The sequence below is a fragment of the Camellia sinensis genome, chromosome 10, assembly GCF_055761805.1.
Source record: "Camellia sinensis isolate YWXY chromosome 10, ASM5576180v1, whole genome shotgun sequence".
NCBI lineage: Eukaryota > Viridiplantae > Streptophyta > Magnoliopsida > Ericales > Theaceae > Camellia > Camellia sinensis.
This window is the reverse complement of record NC_138970.1, coordinates 146,867,692-146,884,179: the sequence shown is the minus strand read 5'-3', so window position 1 is coordinate 146,884,179 and position 16,488 is coordinate 146,867,692. Positions and strand designations below refer to the sequence as shown.

At 32.0% G+C, this 16,488-nt stretch overlaps 1 protein-coding gene across 1 annotated transcript; it reads left to right on the top strand.

Moving 5' to 3' along the window:
* The first annotated feature begins 388 nt into the window (after positions 1 to 388).
* Positions 389 to 9,458, top strand: LOC145801358 (amino-acid permease BAT1-like). The gene is made up of 3 exons (XM_082892555.1): positions 389 to 584; positions 3,997 to 4,257; positions 9,005 to 9,458. Exons 1-3 carry the CDS (start codon positions 409 to 411, stop codon positions 9,030 to 9,032), a joined length of 465 nt encoding a protein of 154 aa, XP_082748681.1. The 5' UTR covers positions 389 to 408; the 3' UTR covers positions 9,033 to 9,458.
* Positions 9,459 to 16,488: the final 7,030 nt, after the last annotated feature.

The following is a 16,488-nucleotide window of genomic DNA, read 5'->3' as shown; positions in this document are numbered from 1 at the left end:
GAAAACGCAAACAGAATATCTAAACAAATTGAAAATATAATGTCTTACAAATTAGTAGGGGTGCTTGCGGTTTGACGGTTCGGTTGCGGCCATAGGAACCTCAAATTTGTCATCCGTCCAAACTAGATAGATTAAAAAAAATCAATCCGCAACCATTCACTTGTCATTACACCTCTATCCAAAATACGACGGATTAATTCGATTCGATTAATTTAAACGGATCAAAATATCCGCTAATCACCCTAATTAGCTATTTAATAATATGTGCAGGGCAACTCTAATTGTCTCCATTGTTTGACTGTTAGATTGCAGCTCCCTAAAAGCAACCAAAAAAAATAAAAAACATAAAATTATAGTATATAGTGAGTATAAATTGGAAAGAGGAAACAGTTGAAAGGTGTATGGAAAATGGAAAATCAAATAGGGGCATTCGAAGATGGAGGAGGAGGAGGAGGAGGAGGAGGAGGAGGTCCCTATCAGTCTCTTCCGGCCAACGACGACATCGTCGCCGTCGCTTCCTCCTCCGACGATGCCCACCGATTGAAGCAGCTCGGCTACAAACAAGAGCTCAGTCGCAGCCTCTCGTACGTACTCTTCCATTCTCCTCTCTCTCTCTCTCTCTACACACACACACATATATATGTGTATATATATATATATATTCTCTAATGCAAATGTTCTCAAACTTAAGCTCAATTTCAGGTTCATTTGATTTGATTAGTTCGCTTCAAAATTGTTTAATTTCAAATTTGTTTAAACAATTTCTGTGCAGTTCAAGCAAAAAAACTGTACCTATTTGTAATTCACATATGTATGTGTATTTTTATGGAAAAAGATTATGGTACATATTTTTAAAAGACTGTGTATCATATATATATATATATATATAATATTATAATTAGAGAAAAATATAAATACATTTTTTTAAAATTTTGTTTAAAGTATAAATTATCTTTTGTAATTTGAAATATTATAAATATTCCCTGTTAGAATTTTTTATTTAATTGAATTAATTAAAATAATAAAATTAATAATTGCTCTCCTATACAATAGTAAAATTATCAAAATTATTAATTGAAATATATTTATATTATTATTAAAAATTATTAATTGAGTTAATGATTTATTAATAAAATGGACGATTTGCTATGAAATTAAAAACCTCAAGGGTGGAATTTAATTTTAAAACTACAGGGGACGATTAGTATTTTAATTAAATCCCAGGAAATGTATTTGTAATTTACTCTTATAATTAAAGAAAAAATTATATAATTTCATACTTTATGCGTCATAATTAAAAAAATATATATTATAATCAAACAACATACAAGACATAACTAAAAATTTCATGAATCATAACTAAAATAAGGTCATGAAAAATAAAATTAATCATAGTTAAAAGAAAAAAAATGATATAATTTAGGAGTGGATACGGTAGTGGGTGTTTATAGTAAAATTTCTCATTTTTAACAAACACATATTTTAAAAATCTATTAATTTAGAGTTTTTGAATGGTTGGGTTTCTCTCAAGTTAGCTATCTTAATTTGAGAGAGTGTTTGGATTTGATAGGCCTATTTTGGGATAGTCTTCGACAATTCTAACAATTTACATTTTAAGACTTGCTAAGTAAAATATTTATATAAAAAATCAAAATAATTAGATATCAGTAATTATATGTTTGTATCAAATTTGTATTAAAAAAATGGATGGCTATTTATGGAATTATATTTGTAGTCTATTTTTTTGAAACAAATATGATTCAAACATATAGTTGTCTATGTCTAATCATCTTGATTTTTTATGTGAATATTCTTTTTAATGAGTTTTAAAAAGTGAATGATTCGAATCACCGAAATCGATCAAAAAAATGGGCATTCCAAGCCCAAACGCTCTATTAAGTTAAGATGACAACTTTAGAAAAACTAAATAATTTTATGAGTTTTTAATTTGTATTGTTTTATTTCTAAATTTTTAAATTTTTTTTAATTAATTTTCAAAAGTTTTAGATTCACTTAATTCAGGTACATTTAAAAACACAGTTTATTGAATACAAAAATTATAAAAATTTAGTATATTTTTGTATTTTGTTATATTTAATGAATTTTTAATTTTTTGTTTTTGTTTTTATTTTTGTTTTTGTATAAGTGTGTCTAGATCAAATGAATTTAAAATTTTTAAAAAATGATTAAAATGTTAAAATAATTTATTAAAAATAAAAAAATGCAGATTGAAAACTTGAAAAAATATTTTTAAAATTTAAAATAAAATTGAGTTTAATTCACATTAACATGAAAGCAAAAAAAAAAAAAAAAAAAGAGGACAAATTGCGATTGAGCTTGGTAAAATTTTGTTCTTATAAATTATTATAACTAAAGTTTAGGTGTATAAAAGCATTTCCAATCCTTCATTATTTCTTTATAAATTCCATGAAACTCACTTCTAATCCTTTATTAAATCGAGGGGAGTCTTTTTTTTTTTTTTATCAAATTGAAAACTTATCTAATCCTTATCAAATTTAAATTTTATAAAAAGATGAAGTATTAGAAATGATTTTTATTTTATTAAATTTGATGGAAAAAAAATTGAGATAAGAGGTAAATCAAAAAAAAAAAAAAAACCATAAAAATTTAATGAAAGAATTGGTAAATAATTGAAAATGGCTTAAGATATACATTCCTTTGAAATGTTTGTAAACACGCCCAGGGGCTATTGATCCACGTTCTATTGGGCTTATTCTGATATTTATTTTGATAATTTGAATTAATTATTTATTTTTTAAAAAATATATAGCGTAGAATATATTTATAAAAAATCAAGTTAATCGAATATTAATAGTCTTTTTATTAAATTAAATTTTTATCTAAAAAAATGAATGGTACTTCTAATTTGAAATATAAAATTAAATATAAATATGATTTGATAAAAGGATTATTAATCTTTGGTCAATTTAATTTTTGGGGGATGCACCAATAAATCCCAAATTAATAACTTATGCACTGTTTAGTCCTAAAAGTTTTCTTATAGACTGAAAGGTCCCATTACAATGTTAATAACATCAGAGTCATGTTACAAACATTGGATTTCAAACATCTAATGTTCATCAAATTTCAATAATGTTTGAAAATATAGGATGAAAAACATCTAATGTTCATCAGATTTCAATAAATTTTGAAATTATAAAATGAAACATCAGATCATTTACATCATTCACATCATGTTGATGTAAAAATGAGACTAAATGGAGCATAAGAAAACTTTTAGGATTAAATGATTCAACGTTTCAAAAACTAGGACTTATGGGTAAATTTTTCTTAATTTTTTTACAAGTATATTATACTTTAAAATATAAATAATTTAAATTATGAAAATGAGTTCCGGAAAGGTGACTAATAACACTTTCCTAACTTTTTTACGCAATTTTTTTAGACCATAAAGTTGTGCAAATTTCGGTGTGAAAGGTGGTGTATATTTTATGGATAAATTACACCTTGTTAGCATTATGTTTGGTTATTTTTTTTCTTTGATTTTTAAAGGTTTTTTTTTATAAATGTAATGTGAGAGACATTTTTTTTTCTTTCTAATTTTACACGGCAATTAGCTTTAGAAGTAAATTGAGAAAATTTGAAAAATGAAGGGTCAAAGTGCGGGAATTTTTTTTTTTTTAAGAATCAAAGTAGAAAAATGATCAAAGATAAAGAGGAAAAAGTATAATTCACCTAAAATTTGTGATATTGCCGGCTCTAAGTGAGAGTTATTGCAATATTTTTTTTTTAATTATTAGTAAATATTATCTTATCTCTATTAGTTATAAGTTCATATATTTTTGATCACTTTAACAATAAAAATCATATAAATACTCCCTTCCAAAAGCAAGTGAAAGTAATATATTTTTACACAAAATCATAAATTAAAGAAAAGCAGTGGAAATGTCCCTTTCATAATATAGACAAATTACCAACTTAGTGGTGATAAATGTGGAGTGTTTGTTTTCGTAGGGCAATATCCAACTTTTCAGTGACATTTTCTATCATATCAGTAATAACGGGCCTAACCACAACATTTAATTATGGGCTGACGTATGGGGGCCCAATGACAATGATATGGGGGTGGCCCATAGTGGGTGGGTTCACACTCATAGTGGGCCTTTCAATGGCTGAGATCTGCTCTGCATACCCAACCTCTGGTGGGCTCTACTTCTGGAGTGCCAAACTATGCGGCAATGACTGGGGCCCACTTGCTTCTTGGCTCACTGGCTGGTAAGTAAACCAACAACCACCAAGTACACCTATCTATCTGCTAATTTCTTATCTACTATTTTTTGAGCAAGTAGGTCTATCGTACCACGTGATCTTATAGTAGCTCAATAAGCCTAATAGTAACAATTAGAGCGATGCAAAATATGATTAAATTTGTTAAAATGCATCAAGTTTTATTTATTTATCGTGATTTAAATTTTAAAATTTATAATTTACCTTTGAAATCGTTCTGTTTCGTTATAGTTAATTGTAAGACTATGAATTATCCTCTCACATGGATGTTGTAGAGATCCAACGAAGAGAAGAGGTTCACCCCTATAGATCTGTAATGATGAACATAGTCGGTGCCACCCAACCGGGGTTGCTCGCCGGGAGTACTCTGATGATGAAGTTAGTCTTTGAATCCAGAAGTAAATAGTATATATATATATATATATATATTTGAAGAGAGAGATGAGACATACCTTCCACTTGGGATGCCCCTCCTTTATATAGATGGGGGGTGTGATATTTGTTTGGGCTGAATCCATTGTAGGCTTTGTTTGGGTTAGGCCCAATAAGCTAGTTCCTATATTTTTCTGGCTCCCACAATTGTCCCAAAACTTTCATTGTTTGTGGTAGAAGGAATGAAAGTTTTTTCTTGCCAAGTTACGTTGTTCAAATAGCTGTTAGGTTTTTTGATAAAGAACACTTTGGATAAATGAATAAAATGTATGAATGAATGATTGCATGTATGCTTGAATGTATGTATAAATGTACGTATATCTTGAATGTATATATAAATGTATATATGTCGACCATAGGATTGGGGGGGGAGCTAAAACCTAGAAAGGAATACAAACAAATCATAACGATGGGCCACGATATTGTTACCCCCAGGCAAGGGCTATAGGTCGTGATATTATGACCCTTGGGCAAGGGTGTAGGCTGCGGTATTCTAACCCCCGGGCATGGGTGTAGGCCTCGACATTCTAACCCCCGGGCATGGGTGTCGGCCTTTGTTAACGGCGCTTTGTGTCGAGTGCGAAGATTGCGCTGTACTTGGAGACTTTTGCTGATTTTAAGAGGCAATCAAGTGCCAATATGGCAAGGACTTTGAATAATGCATCCTATACCGAATAAGGTGGACATGTTAATCACCAATAATATTGCTCCGCTTGTAAAGAATTGTCAAGTAGATATTGGACCAACTATTTAATTGCCGAGTTGCTCGGTTTGCGTTTAGTCCAAGGTAGACTTGCCCATTGCTTTTGAATGACAGGTGTTAGTCGGAAGGAATATAGATTCCCAATGCCCTATGTTGCAGGGAAGATTCGACTTTAGTAAAATGACGGCGCACAACAATATGCGAACTGATTGCCAGATGTGAATTGCCGGCTGCCAAGTGCTAACGGTTGGCTGCCAAGTGTGTAGTGTATTGCCCCAAAATTGGCGTTTACTTGGAGCGGTGTGAAAAGGAGCGGGAGTGTGTAACTCAAGTAAATGTCGTTGTAATGTTTGTACCAAGTTGGCCGAGTATGCATGCATATCAAAGGTGGCGAGATGATGATCGGTTGACGTGCCCAATTGGAAAGCGAAAAATTGACTAAGATGTCCTAGTAGGCAATTGTTTTGCCAAATAATGTTGTTAGGCGAATAAAGTTGCTGAATACTGTGGCCAATGTTGCTGCATAAAGTTTGACAATGTATAACGTTGACAAATAATGTTGCTTAGCCGAATAAAGTTGATGCACGGCCGAATAATGATCATGCATAATGTTGAATTAATAATGGTCGAATAATTTTGCTGAGTAAAGTTGATACACTGCCGAGTAACTAGTGTCAAAACATCGATGTCCGTTTCATATATAATGTGATTTTGCCAAAAAGTTGGTCAGCAACACTTGGGTTGGTGATTGTGCCGATCTTTTGGTCGACGATTTTTCTTAGCTTCACGGTGTATCGGCATCCCTTCGGAGTTGGATTTGCAAAGAACTTGGTTGGCAATGGTTGCTAATTTATTGAAGTTGAGTTTCTTGTGTAACGTATACTTGCCCCATTGTTTTTGAATAAAATTTGTTATTCGGAAGGAATAAAATAGATATGGGCCAAAATTGCCGAGTAGGCCGATAAAAATTTGAAACGGATTCCGTGCCCTTGTTCGGTGCCATGGTGATATCGGAATGAAGCCGAGACAAAGTAGGGTGCTTGTTGACATGTGAAGTGAGCCATTGCGCTCAATTCTTTGAATAAAATCGGTAATTTTTTTTTTTTTTTTTTTGCAAATTTTGACCATACGGATGTGTTCAGGAGGTGACAAATAGTTGGAAACGACTATTGGATCATTGTAATCGGACTTCGAATAGCGTAGTTGTACCCAAAATGAATCGGAAGGCTCAAATTAACAGGATGTAATGCAACTGGGAAGCACTGGATAAATTTTTGTATGGCTGGATGTCGTCTTCTCCAGCGAAACTAGGCATTTTTTGGGCAAACTTTGAGTAGCTGGTACGGCTTTGTTTGAGCTCCTATTTTGACGCGGTTTGTTGTGTTAGACTCGTTGCGATGAGTACTTCACGTTGGAATGGGCAAAACTTGAATTTGACAGCTTTGGAAATTTCAATTTGTCGGAAAATGTGATCTGTATCGCAACTTTTGACGAACTTTGGTTACTTCTTGGCTTCTGGGTTGGTGGGTTTGGACTCTTTGAGCCGATACGAATCCTATGGTATTATTAAATGGGGATTTCGACAAGTCGAGATGCTAGTTCGAAGTCGATGTCGAGATTATTGCCGCCAAATATTGTTGCCGAAGCCGAGATGTTAAAGCTGAATAAGTTGTCGATGCTAGATTGGCGTTGATATTAATGTTGATATGCCAAATGAAATGCTGAATAAGTTGCGAGTTTGCAGAGTTATGCCAAATAATAAGCCGAATAAGTTGTCTAAGCCGAGTTGTAGCGGTGCCGAATAATCTTGCGGCGTTGATATTGAGGTTGATATGCCAAATGAAATGCCAAATAAGTAATGTTGCAGAGTAATGTTTCCGAATTCTTGCCGAGTAAGTTGCCAAGTAAGTAATGTTGCTGGGCTGGTACATTTGGGACGTCTCGAAACATTTAGTCGGCATTCTCCGCTTGGGTGTTGGCTTACTAAAACACTTGTTTGGCAACGCGTATTATTTGGGTTTGTCGAAAACTTGAGCAGTAATTCCTCTTAGCTTTGCTGAATAATATTTCTTTATACCTGCAAAAATTTATACAAGTAAAAAGAGAGAGAGCATATAAATGTACAGTGGCGGCTTAATAAAATTCCTAGCAATACTTTGGTCTTTGACTTTATTTTGGCAACGTGGTCGGTTGGCTATTTGCTATTGCCGAATGATTTAATTGGAGTGGCATCACCGAATTACGGAGGCAGAGGAACAGTTGATAGGCCAATGGCAACGCCGAGCAAGGCGGGTTCCCAAACTACTTAAAATAGTGGCCGAGAAGTACCAATGTAATAACTCTTGATCGGATTGAAACTCGGCGAGTGAATGGTTGCCGATCAATTCGCCACAATGGGCTTATGTTTTCGGTGCATTATTGCTTGGAACTCGGCCTGCAATTGGCTTGCATTAAAAATCAGTTGCCGATCACACGTCTTGTTACATGCCGAGAACCTTTCTTAGAGGAGCAAGACCCATTTGGTGATTCTTGAATTGGCCATATAAGTTGTTCTTAAGCCGTTTCATGCGGACGACCATGTCACCACAAGGATGACTACAGCGTTGCCGAGCTAAAGTTGGGGCGAGTTGGCCATGCTTAAGTGATAATTCTTGACAGTGGAATTTGTACATGTCTTTCCAATTGGTCGAGTGCCGTGAAACCATGCAATCTTATATCACGTTGTATGTTGCTGAGCAAGCTTTTTGTTGCCGAGATGTATGGAATCATAAATTGAGCATTGTTGCCAAGGGAGCCTTTCATGCAAAATTGTTAATGAAGTGCACGACTTGATATAAACAATATAGCTATATATGTATGGTTGCCGAATTCATTGTACCCATCGGAGTGCCCTACGGGAAGGTAGGTGATGACGATTATTACCCGGGAAACAATATAGACGCTTGCCGGCCACTTGTCTTGGATTTTGATGTGCCGAAACCTGCGATTGGCAACCTCTTTTTGTCGTGCTGATGACGTGAAGAACCGGGGTGACATTCGGCATGGCATTGGGAGTTTGCTAATCTTTTTGTCGTGCTGATGACGTGAGAACCGGGGTGACATTCGGCATGGCATTGGGAGTTTGCTAATCATGCTAACAGCCGGGATGATTACCGAAGCAACATAAAAATATATAAGGCTTCAAATAAAGAAACAAATCCTAAATAAAGAAACAATTATGGGCGTGGATTTGGCAGAGCCACCCTTTGAATAATGCCGAAATGAAACTCCCATAAACAAAAGTCTGAAACCCAGTTTTAGAGAGAGAAAGTGAAAATGCTCTGCTTTGTTTTTGTTCTTGTTGGTTTTAACAAGCAAGATTGATATTCAAAAAACAATCCTCCAATATACGTTTACTTACATCACAGATATATAATATTATATGTGCGTAGATATGCATATTGCGAATCGAGTGGAATCAAAATGAAAATGAGACCCAGCTGTGGGCCGTATTACTTGGAATTAAGTTTAATTTTGTAGAAAGCGCACTAACCTCAATTCAACTAATATACGTTTACTTACAATAATATGTTTGTTGTGTTCTTCGTTGATCTCGTTCAGTCATTCTCACAGACGACGCCAATTGTGAGACCATGAATTATCCTCTCACATGGATGTTGTAGAGATCCAACGAAGAGAAGAGCTTCACCTTTGTAGATCTGTAATGATGAACATAGTCGGTGCCACTCAACTGGGATTGTTGGCTGGGAGTACTCCGATGATGAAGTTAGTCTTTGAATCAAGAAGTAAATAATATATATATATATATATATTTGAAGGGGTGTGTGTTCTGTAGAGAGAGATGAGACATATCTTCCACTTGGGATGCCCCCTTTATATAGATGGGGAGTGTGATATTTGTTTAGGCTGGACGCATTGTAGGGTTTGTTTAGGTTAGGCCCAATAAGCTAGTACTTATATTTTTCTAGCTCCCACAGTTAATACATATATATATTTTAATTTATAATAAAATATCAAAATAAAAATGAGTGTGAGAGATATTTAATATGTAAAATTTATTATAAATTAGTAGTTATATATATGAAAAATATTGTGTAAAATTAGTTTGTGTTATATATAGGGATATATTCGGTTCGGTACGGTCGATATTTAGGTAAAAAATTACACCGAACTGATAATGTTGGTTTTAATATTTTGAACACCAATATAGATCGTTTCTCACATAAAATCCTACCGAAACCGAATCGGTTTAATCGGTTTAGGATTTTTCAAACTTGAGCCACTTTTAAATATAATCATTAATTTATAAAAAAATATTAAATTAGTTATTTGTCTACCATTTCAAACATATTCAAACCACCCATTTAATACATACTTTTCAATTCCTAAATTAACAAAAATAAAAACTATTTTTTTTAAAAAAAAAATACTAAGGTTTCAAGAATAATGAGTTAGAGTTAAGATTATATATAATTTATTATACTTATTAATATCATTATATTATTAGATTATATATATATATATATATATATATATTATAAATACAATATATGTTGAAGCGGTCAGTTTCAGTTTAGATCGGTGCACAAAGTGTTTAAACCGATACCGAACCAAAAACCGAAAAAAAATCAAATTTAAAAACCTCACAGACCGATTCTTGTTAAAAACAGACCAAATATAGCCGGTTTGATCCAGTTCAATCGGTTTGGTTGATTTTTTCAATTTTTCTTACATTTCTAGTTATATATATGAAAAATATTATTCACGTTAGTGTTATATATTATACAAAAACTTGATAATTGATTAGAATATTTTTCAATTCGTTAATTTACCTAAAACTGCTCAAATCGCAATTTACCAATCTGCCAATTCGACATTTAATTTATACTTTTACTCTCAAATTGTTCAAACCGTACCACGCCCATCCTAGTAATAATAGGAATATTTATGGAACTGTTTGTTACAATTTTTATAAGTTGATTATAATTTATTTTAATCAGAGAGTTTGTGGCAAATTATTTAGTGCAATTTTTATTTATAATTTATTAGACAAAAATAAATTAAATATAAAAAAATTAATTATTCAAAAATTAAAAAAAATATTTTTAATTTCTATTTTCTAATTACCAACTTTTAACTTAAAAATTGTTTTACCAAAGAAGGCTATTATCATTTTATCTCGAAATCGCTATGCATTTTCTTCTACTATTAGAGTGGAACGTCATGTGTTCTATAAATCGAATTTAGTGGAGTAGATAATTTTAATATATTTTCAAAGAAGGTCATAGGTTGTAAATTCCCAGACTTGTTTAGGTCATGTTTTTTTAAACGGATTAAATAAAGAGAGCTTGAAATGTAACAGATTAGTAGTCCTAAGATAAATAATCTCTGAATGATTTGACTCAAGATAATGTGTATCCTTTATTTGCTTTAGGATATGAATATTTTTTTCCAACTTTTAGTAATAGGAGCGATCCATAATATTTTTTTTTGTAGCGTAAAGTCCATCGCTCACATCCATGTATCACATCTGCTCTCTCATTTTTTCTCATCTCTCTTCCTCTCCCTTATCGTAGCCTCCTCCTCCGCCTCCCACATCGACGCCTCTTCTAACATCATTGAAAAATCTAAAAATTCTAGATGTTGATTTGTGATTATGTACCAATTTTAAGCAGAATATAACAATCCCAATCAAACAATCAAAGACAAATCAATACAACGATTTTACGTGGAAAAACCACAATTGGACACTTCCAACTATGATTAAAAAATCACGGGCAACAGCCACAAAAATAATCCATTAAGAAGATTTAAAGGAATTACACAGGTATACTCTCAATTACCTAGCGAATCCACGTCTAATAGAACCAACCTCCATGTGCCTCTTCCAACCCTGTCTTCACCTCCGAATTGTCTTTACAATGAGCCACTCCAGAATCCACCGAAGTTTCAGGCTCGAATTCTTCAGAATCCACCGAAGAACAACTTTCTCTTTTGTATAACAAACAAAATCTTTGATGTACTCTCTTTTAAACCATGAGTTGAATACTCAATAAGAACATCAAAGAAAACCTAACAAAATATCTCCAGATATAAACCTTAAGATCCAAAAAGAAGATTTGGAGAAGTACCCTTAGCTTTGGAAGAAACCAAGCATTTGTAGAAAACCAAAAGTAATCCTAGATTTGGAAGAAAACTAACTCCTTAAGAAATCTGGATTTTGAAGCGAGGAGCTTAACTTTTGTGATTTCTACTAGTGCCTTGGCTCGAGCGAGCAATCAACTCTTTCAGGTTTTTGAATGGACGCAATCCTTAGCTCGAGCGAGAATTCCTTGGCTTAAGCGAACTTCGCTCGAGCGAGCATTTCTTGGCTCGAGCAAACAAGGGCGGACATGCAATTTTGAATGCAATTTTGCATTTTGCTTCGGCCGCGAGTTGACCGGGCAGTTCGACCCCCGTAATAATCAGCGAAGTGGCAATCTTCAAAGTATTGACATCACAAACTTCTCTGCAAAGCACGATTCGGATTGGATTCTCCTCTAACAACCCATAGCCTCACTGAAATAAAAATGCGAATAAAATTACAACTCAAAGGAGTTTTGTCAAACGAAATTGTCAAAAATAAAAACCTAACAACCATGACTGTTGTGTCTATCATTGTCACCACTGCCACCTCCGTGTCCAACACCTATTCGGAGGTAGCAATGTGGTCCGAAGTAGAAAAAAGTTGAAAAGGTTGTTTACCAATACAGAGAGTGGGTCAGTGACTTGAGCTAATATTTCTCCGGCCAAGAAAAGGTGTACTTGGGTGATGCCAAACATCAGTATGTTAGTATTTTGATTTCTTGAGCTAATTACTTTTGCTATTTTTCTCAAAACTATAATGGCTACTTTACTTTTATCTATATAAATGCGAAAATTTTAGCAATTGACCAAACCTTGGGGAGATATATTACTTACTGTAATAAAAAGTAAGGCATCGTTTGAGAACAAATTATTTTAATAATTTTTTAATTTTTGATTAAAATATAAGGTAAAAAAATTAATATGTTTGAGATGACTTTTTAATTTTTTATTAAAAGATGTGCAAAAAATAGGAAGAAAATTTTTTTTTTAACTTTTTTATATAATTTGTTAGATTTTCAATTTTTTTTAATGATTTTTTGACTTTTAAACTAACAATTGATGTTCCCAAATGAAGCTTACGTAGTAGTGCGTAGTACAAAACATATATCACCATCACCATCAAAAAGAGAGACGCCAAAAAGCTTCAGTCATTTTGGTAATTTGATGGAATACACCAATATATATATACATGCTTTTTTGTACGTGTTGTGTAGAAATATGTTTGATTTTATCTGATTTAGTTAGAACATAGAGAAAATTATGAACAAATTAGAAAAAATTGATCAAAATATAGAGAAAATTATGAACAAATTAGAGAAAATTGGTCAAAATACAGAGAAATTTGTGAGCAAACTAGAGAATTTTCAACCCAGAGAAAATTTCAAAGCACAAAGAAAATCAGTGAAATTACGCAAACTAGAGAAATTTGAAAACACAAAAATTTGTGAAAAAATCAATGAAATTGGACAAACCAGAAAATTTTAAAACATAGGGAAATTTGTCTAAATTTTCTCTGTGTTTTTAAATTTCTGTAGAAAAATGTTGAGGTACCTCAACAACTATGAAAATATTGTATGTCCTTTATTCTATAAAATCTTAATAACAGAAATCGTAAAAAAATTTCCTTTAGTTTTGTCATTGGATTAGATGTGTGAAAATATATTTTATTTTATTTTATTTTACTAAGATCACTATTAATTTTATTTAAATACAACATTAGAAGTATATTTCTATTTATGATTTTACTAATATAGAAAGGGGAAAAAAAAAAAAGAGGCTATTATAAATCACGAGATTAAGTTACACATGTTTCAAAAAAAAAAAAAAATTAAAAACATGTTTAGAAAAAAATTTAAAAAAAATGAAGAAAAAATATTTTATATATTCTTTTCCTTTTAAATATTGAAAATATATTTCCTTTTAGTATTTTGCTAATACAAAAAAATATAATAATAATAATTATTATGTATCACAAGATTAATTTATACATGTTTAAAAAAAAATTCAAAATTTTTAATAAAAATGTTTAAAACAATAAAGGAAAGAAATGTTATGTACTTGAGGGTCAATTTCATCATTTAACTAGCTAATCCAGAAATTGGCTCAATTCGTCAATTTCTATCGCACCCCTTCCCCATGGGATATAATTATCTCACATATAAGAGATTATCAGTTCGATTAGACTATCGGTCCAACTTTCGTTTTTCTACTTAAACGTTGAACTACTTGTTCCATTGGACATAAGTCCAATCTCATAGTTCTATACCACCAAACAAACACCTCCTTAGTTGTTAGTTATTGAGAAACTACCTCTAATTTGATCCCGCTTAATTAAGATTGGTTATATCTTACCTTTTCTAAAATGAAAAAGTGAAGTCTCAAATTTCATTTTTTTTGATGTGACCAATGATGAGTAATTTGAAATTAAAATTGACATGATAGCAAAAAACCAATTGAATAAGGGTGGCGCTAATAACTCCCATCTTTTTTTTAAAGAGCCTCATTTCTTTGAACCTCATTTATAAAATTTTTAAGAACCCTCTACAGAATACCAAAACTATCTCTCATTCAAAAAATTTCACACTATAACAATTTGGACACTCACTAAAATACAATCTAATAGATTCGCACTCCTCTCCCTCCCAAAACGCACAACAGTGTTGCCCTCTCTTCTTCTCAAACCCATAACCGGCATCTACATTTCAAATGAAAAACCTGTAGCTATTATGACCATTGCCCAAACAAATTACAGACCAAGCACCCAAACATATTATGATCATTGCCCAATTTGATAAAAAATCAAATTTGATAGGAATAAAAAATCACTCACAGAGTAATAGACCACGCGCGTTGCATGTTCAATTTGATTTGATAGGAATGGATGTTCAATTTTAAGTGTTGTTTACGCGAAAAATGGTGTTTCATTTCAATTTATGTCCATCATAATAATTTTAATTGAGATTATAATTGTTATTAAAAAAATATCAATAGATGAGTGTCCTTAAAATAAAAGTGAGACATATTAGCATTACTTTGAATAATTATTCTACTTTGAATTTTAATTATGTGCGACATGTGGACCTAAGTGTTTAACCAGTGATAGAATGTGATTAGATAAAACCATATAGTTCCATCAAAGCATTAACTTTACCATCAAAGCATTAACTTGTGGACCTTATAAATACTGTTAGATTCTCAACTTTATGTCCAATTGTTTTGGGCTATACGAACCAAGAAGGCTAGTATATAGTTATTTATTTATTTAATTTTTTTAAAAGATATTGGTTGGGTTAATAAGTCAGATTAGTAGTAATGGTGTTTAATATTTCTCTACAAGTTTGAATGCCGAACTTCTCTTTGGAAATTAAAGGGTAGATTAGGTGCTTTTAGGTTGGTCTCCTGACTTCTACTCGTTAAAATCTTGGTGAAGTTATGGTTAAGTAAGTTCGTCTTCAGATAACATTTGCAGTTTCTTCATGTGTGAAACTCCACCAAAAGCTTGTTTAGGCCTTCTTTTCCGACTCTTTAGTGGATAGAGACCCATTTGGTCATCCTTTAAATTGTCATTATCAAGCAAAAAAGTAATCTTAGGTTACCTTGACAATATTGATGCTAGTAGATTAAGTTAAAACACTGAAAACTAATTATAATTTTCATTTACAATTGTGTTATCCCAAAAGTCAACCTTAAATTTTTATTTTTATAATATTTTTTTCAATTAAAAGCTAAAATCAAGTCCTAGTAAAAAGGGGGAAAGAACAAATGAAAGAAGCTACATAAATGTGGATTCAAATAAGGCCATGATGAAATCATAGCATCCCAGAAGGCTTCGAACACTTTTCTATTTTTATGGGCTGAAAAATGGCCCATGATTTGTTTGGAGCAAAAGGCCCATCTGGAGGGCTGGTATGGCCAACTACACAGAACAGGCCTCGCAGTAAATAGAACTTGGGCCTACTTGTTAGAAAGTAATTGGTCTGGCCACTTCTATCTTGAATAATATTATAAGGGAAAATTACTATTCAGTGTAATTTTTAAAAAATAATTATAAATAAATGATAAAATTTATAAATATTAATTATTAAAATTATAATTTTTTTATATATGTATAATTACATTGTGGAACACCCACTGCATGGTAAATTCCCCATATTATAATGCTTATATTGGGTTTGAACATTTTTGTGCTAGTTCTCAAAAAAAAGAAAAAAAGAAAAAACAAAAGATGAAGTGGATAGAGTAGAGAGCCACTGTCCAATTAAAGAAAACTGGAAAATGGGTAATGTTTTTCTATTATTTATTTATTTAGGGTCAGACGTTACAAACTAGTATAGATAAGTTTATAAAGTCTCTATCCATAGGAACAACAGTGCTGCAGACCTCCAGTGGAGGGTGACCCCTATCACCCCCACATACACGTGGGAGGTAGTGAGAGGAAGACTCAAAAATAAAAAATAAAAAATAAAAAATTCAGCCAATCAAAAATCAGTGGGATGGTGGGGGTCACTCCAACAGGGTCTAAGTCATTTTTCCTATAAGAAATCCCCTAAAATAGAAGGGCTAACATATTAATATTTCAAGCAAAAGAAAAAAAGTAGATTTTTTAAAGTGTGAATATGATGTAATTGGAGAATAGGAATGCTGATTTTTGTAACCCCTTAAAAAAAATGCTGTTTAATTAAATGTATTTAAAACTGTAAACCAACGAAGATACTCAAGTTTTGGTACTAATTCATCATATACTCGTTTTAAATTAGATTGTAAGGGTGACTAATGCAAGCCAGTCAAATTTAAATAACTTACTGCGCCTGTGTTTGGCAAGTGGGTTTGCAGGCTTTTTTGACTATATTAGCCACAAAAAACAAAATAGACTATTTTAGCCATAACAAACAAAACATCACATCCAACCCATAATCATTACATTCTTCTCTCACAAAAAAACTCAAAAAAGTCAAAAA

What these genes read in the sequence shown, in the direction of transcription:
- LOC145801358 (XM_082892555.1), top strand. Translation starts at nt 409, where the DNA reads ATGGAAAATCAAATAGGGGCATTCGAAGATGGAGGAGGAGGAGGAGGA. An exon ending in GAGCTCAGTCGCAGCCTCTC is followed by an intron (nt 585 to 3,996) that starts GTACGTACTCTT and finishes TTGTTTTCGTAG; the next exon opens with GGCAATATCCAACTTTTCAG. An exon ending in GCTTCTTGGCTCACTGGCTG is followed by an intron (nt 4,258 to 9,004) that starts GTAAGTAAACCA and finishes GATCTCGTTCAG; the next exon opens with TCATTCTCACAGACGACGCC.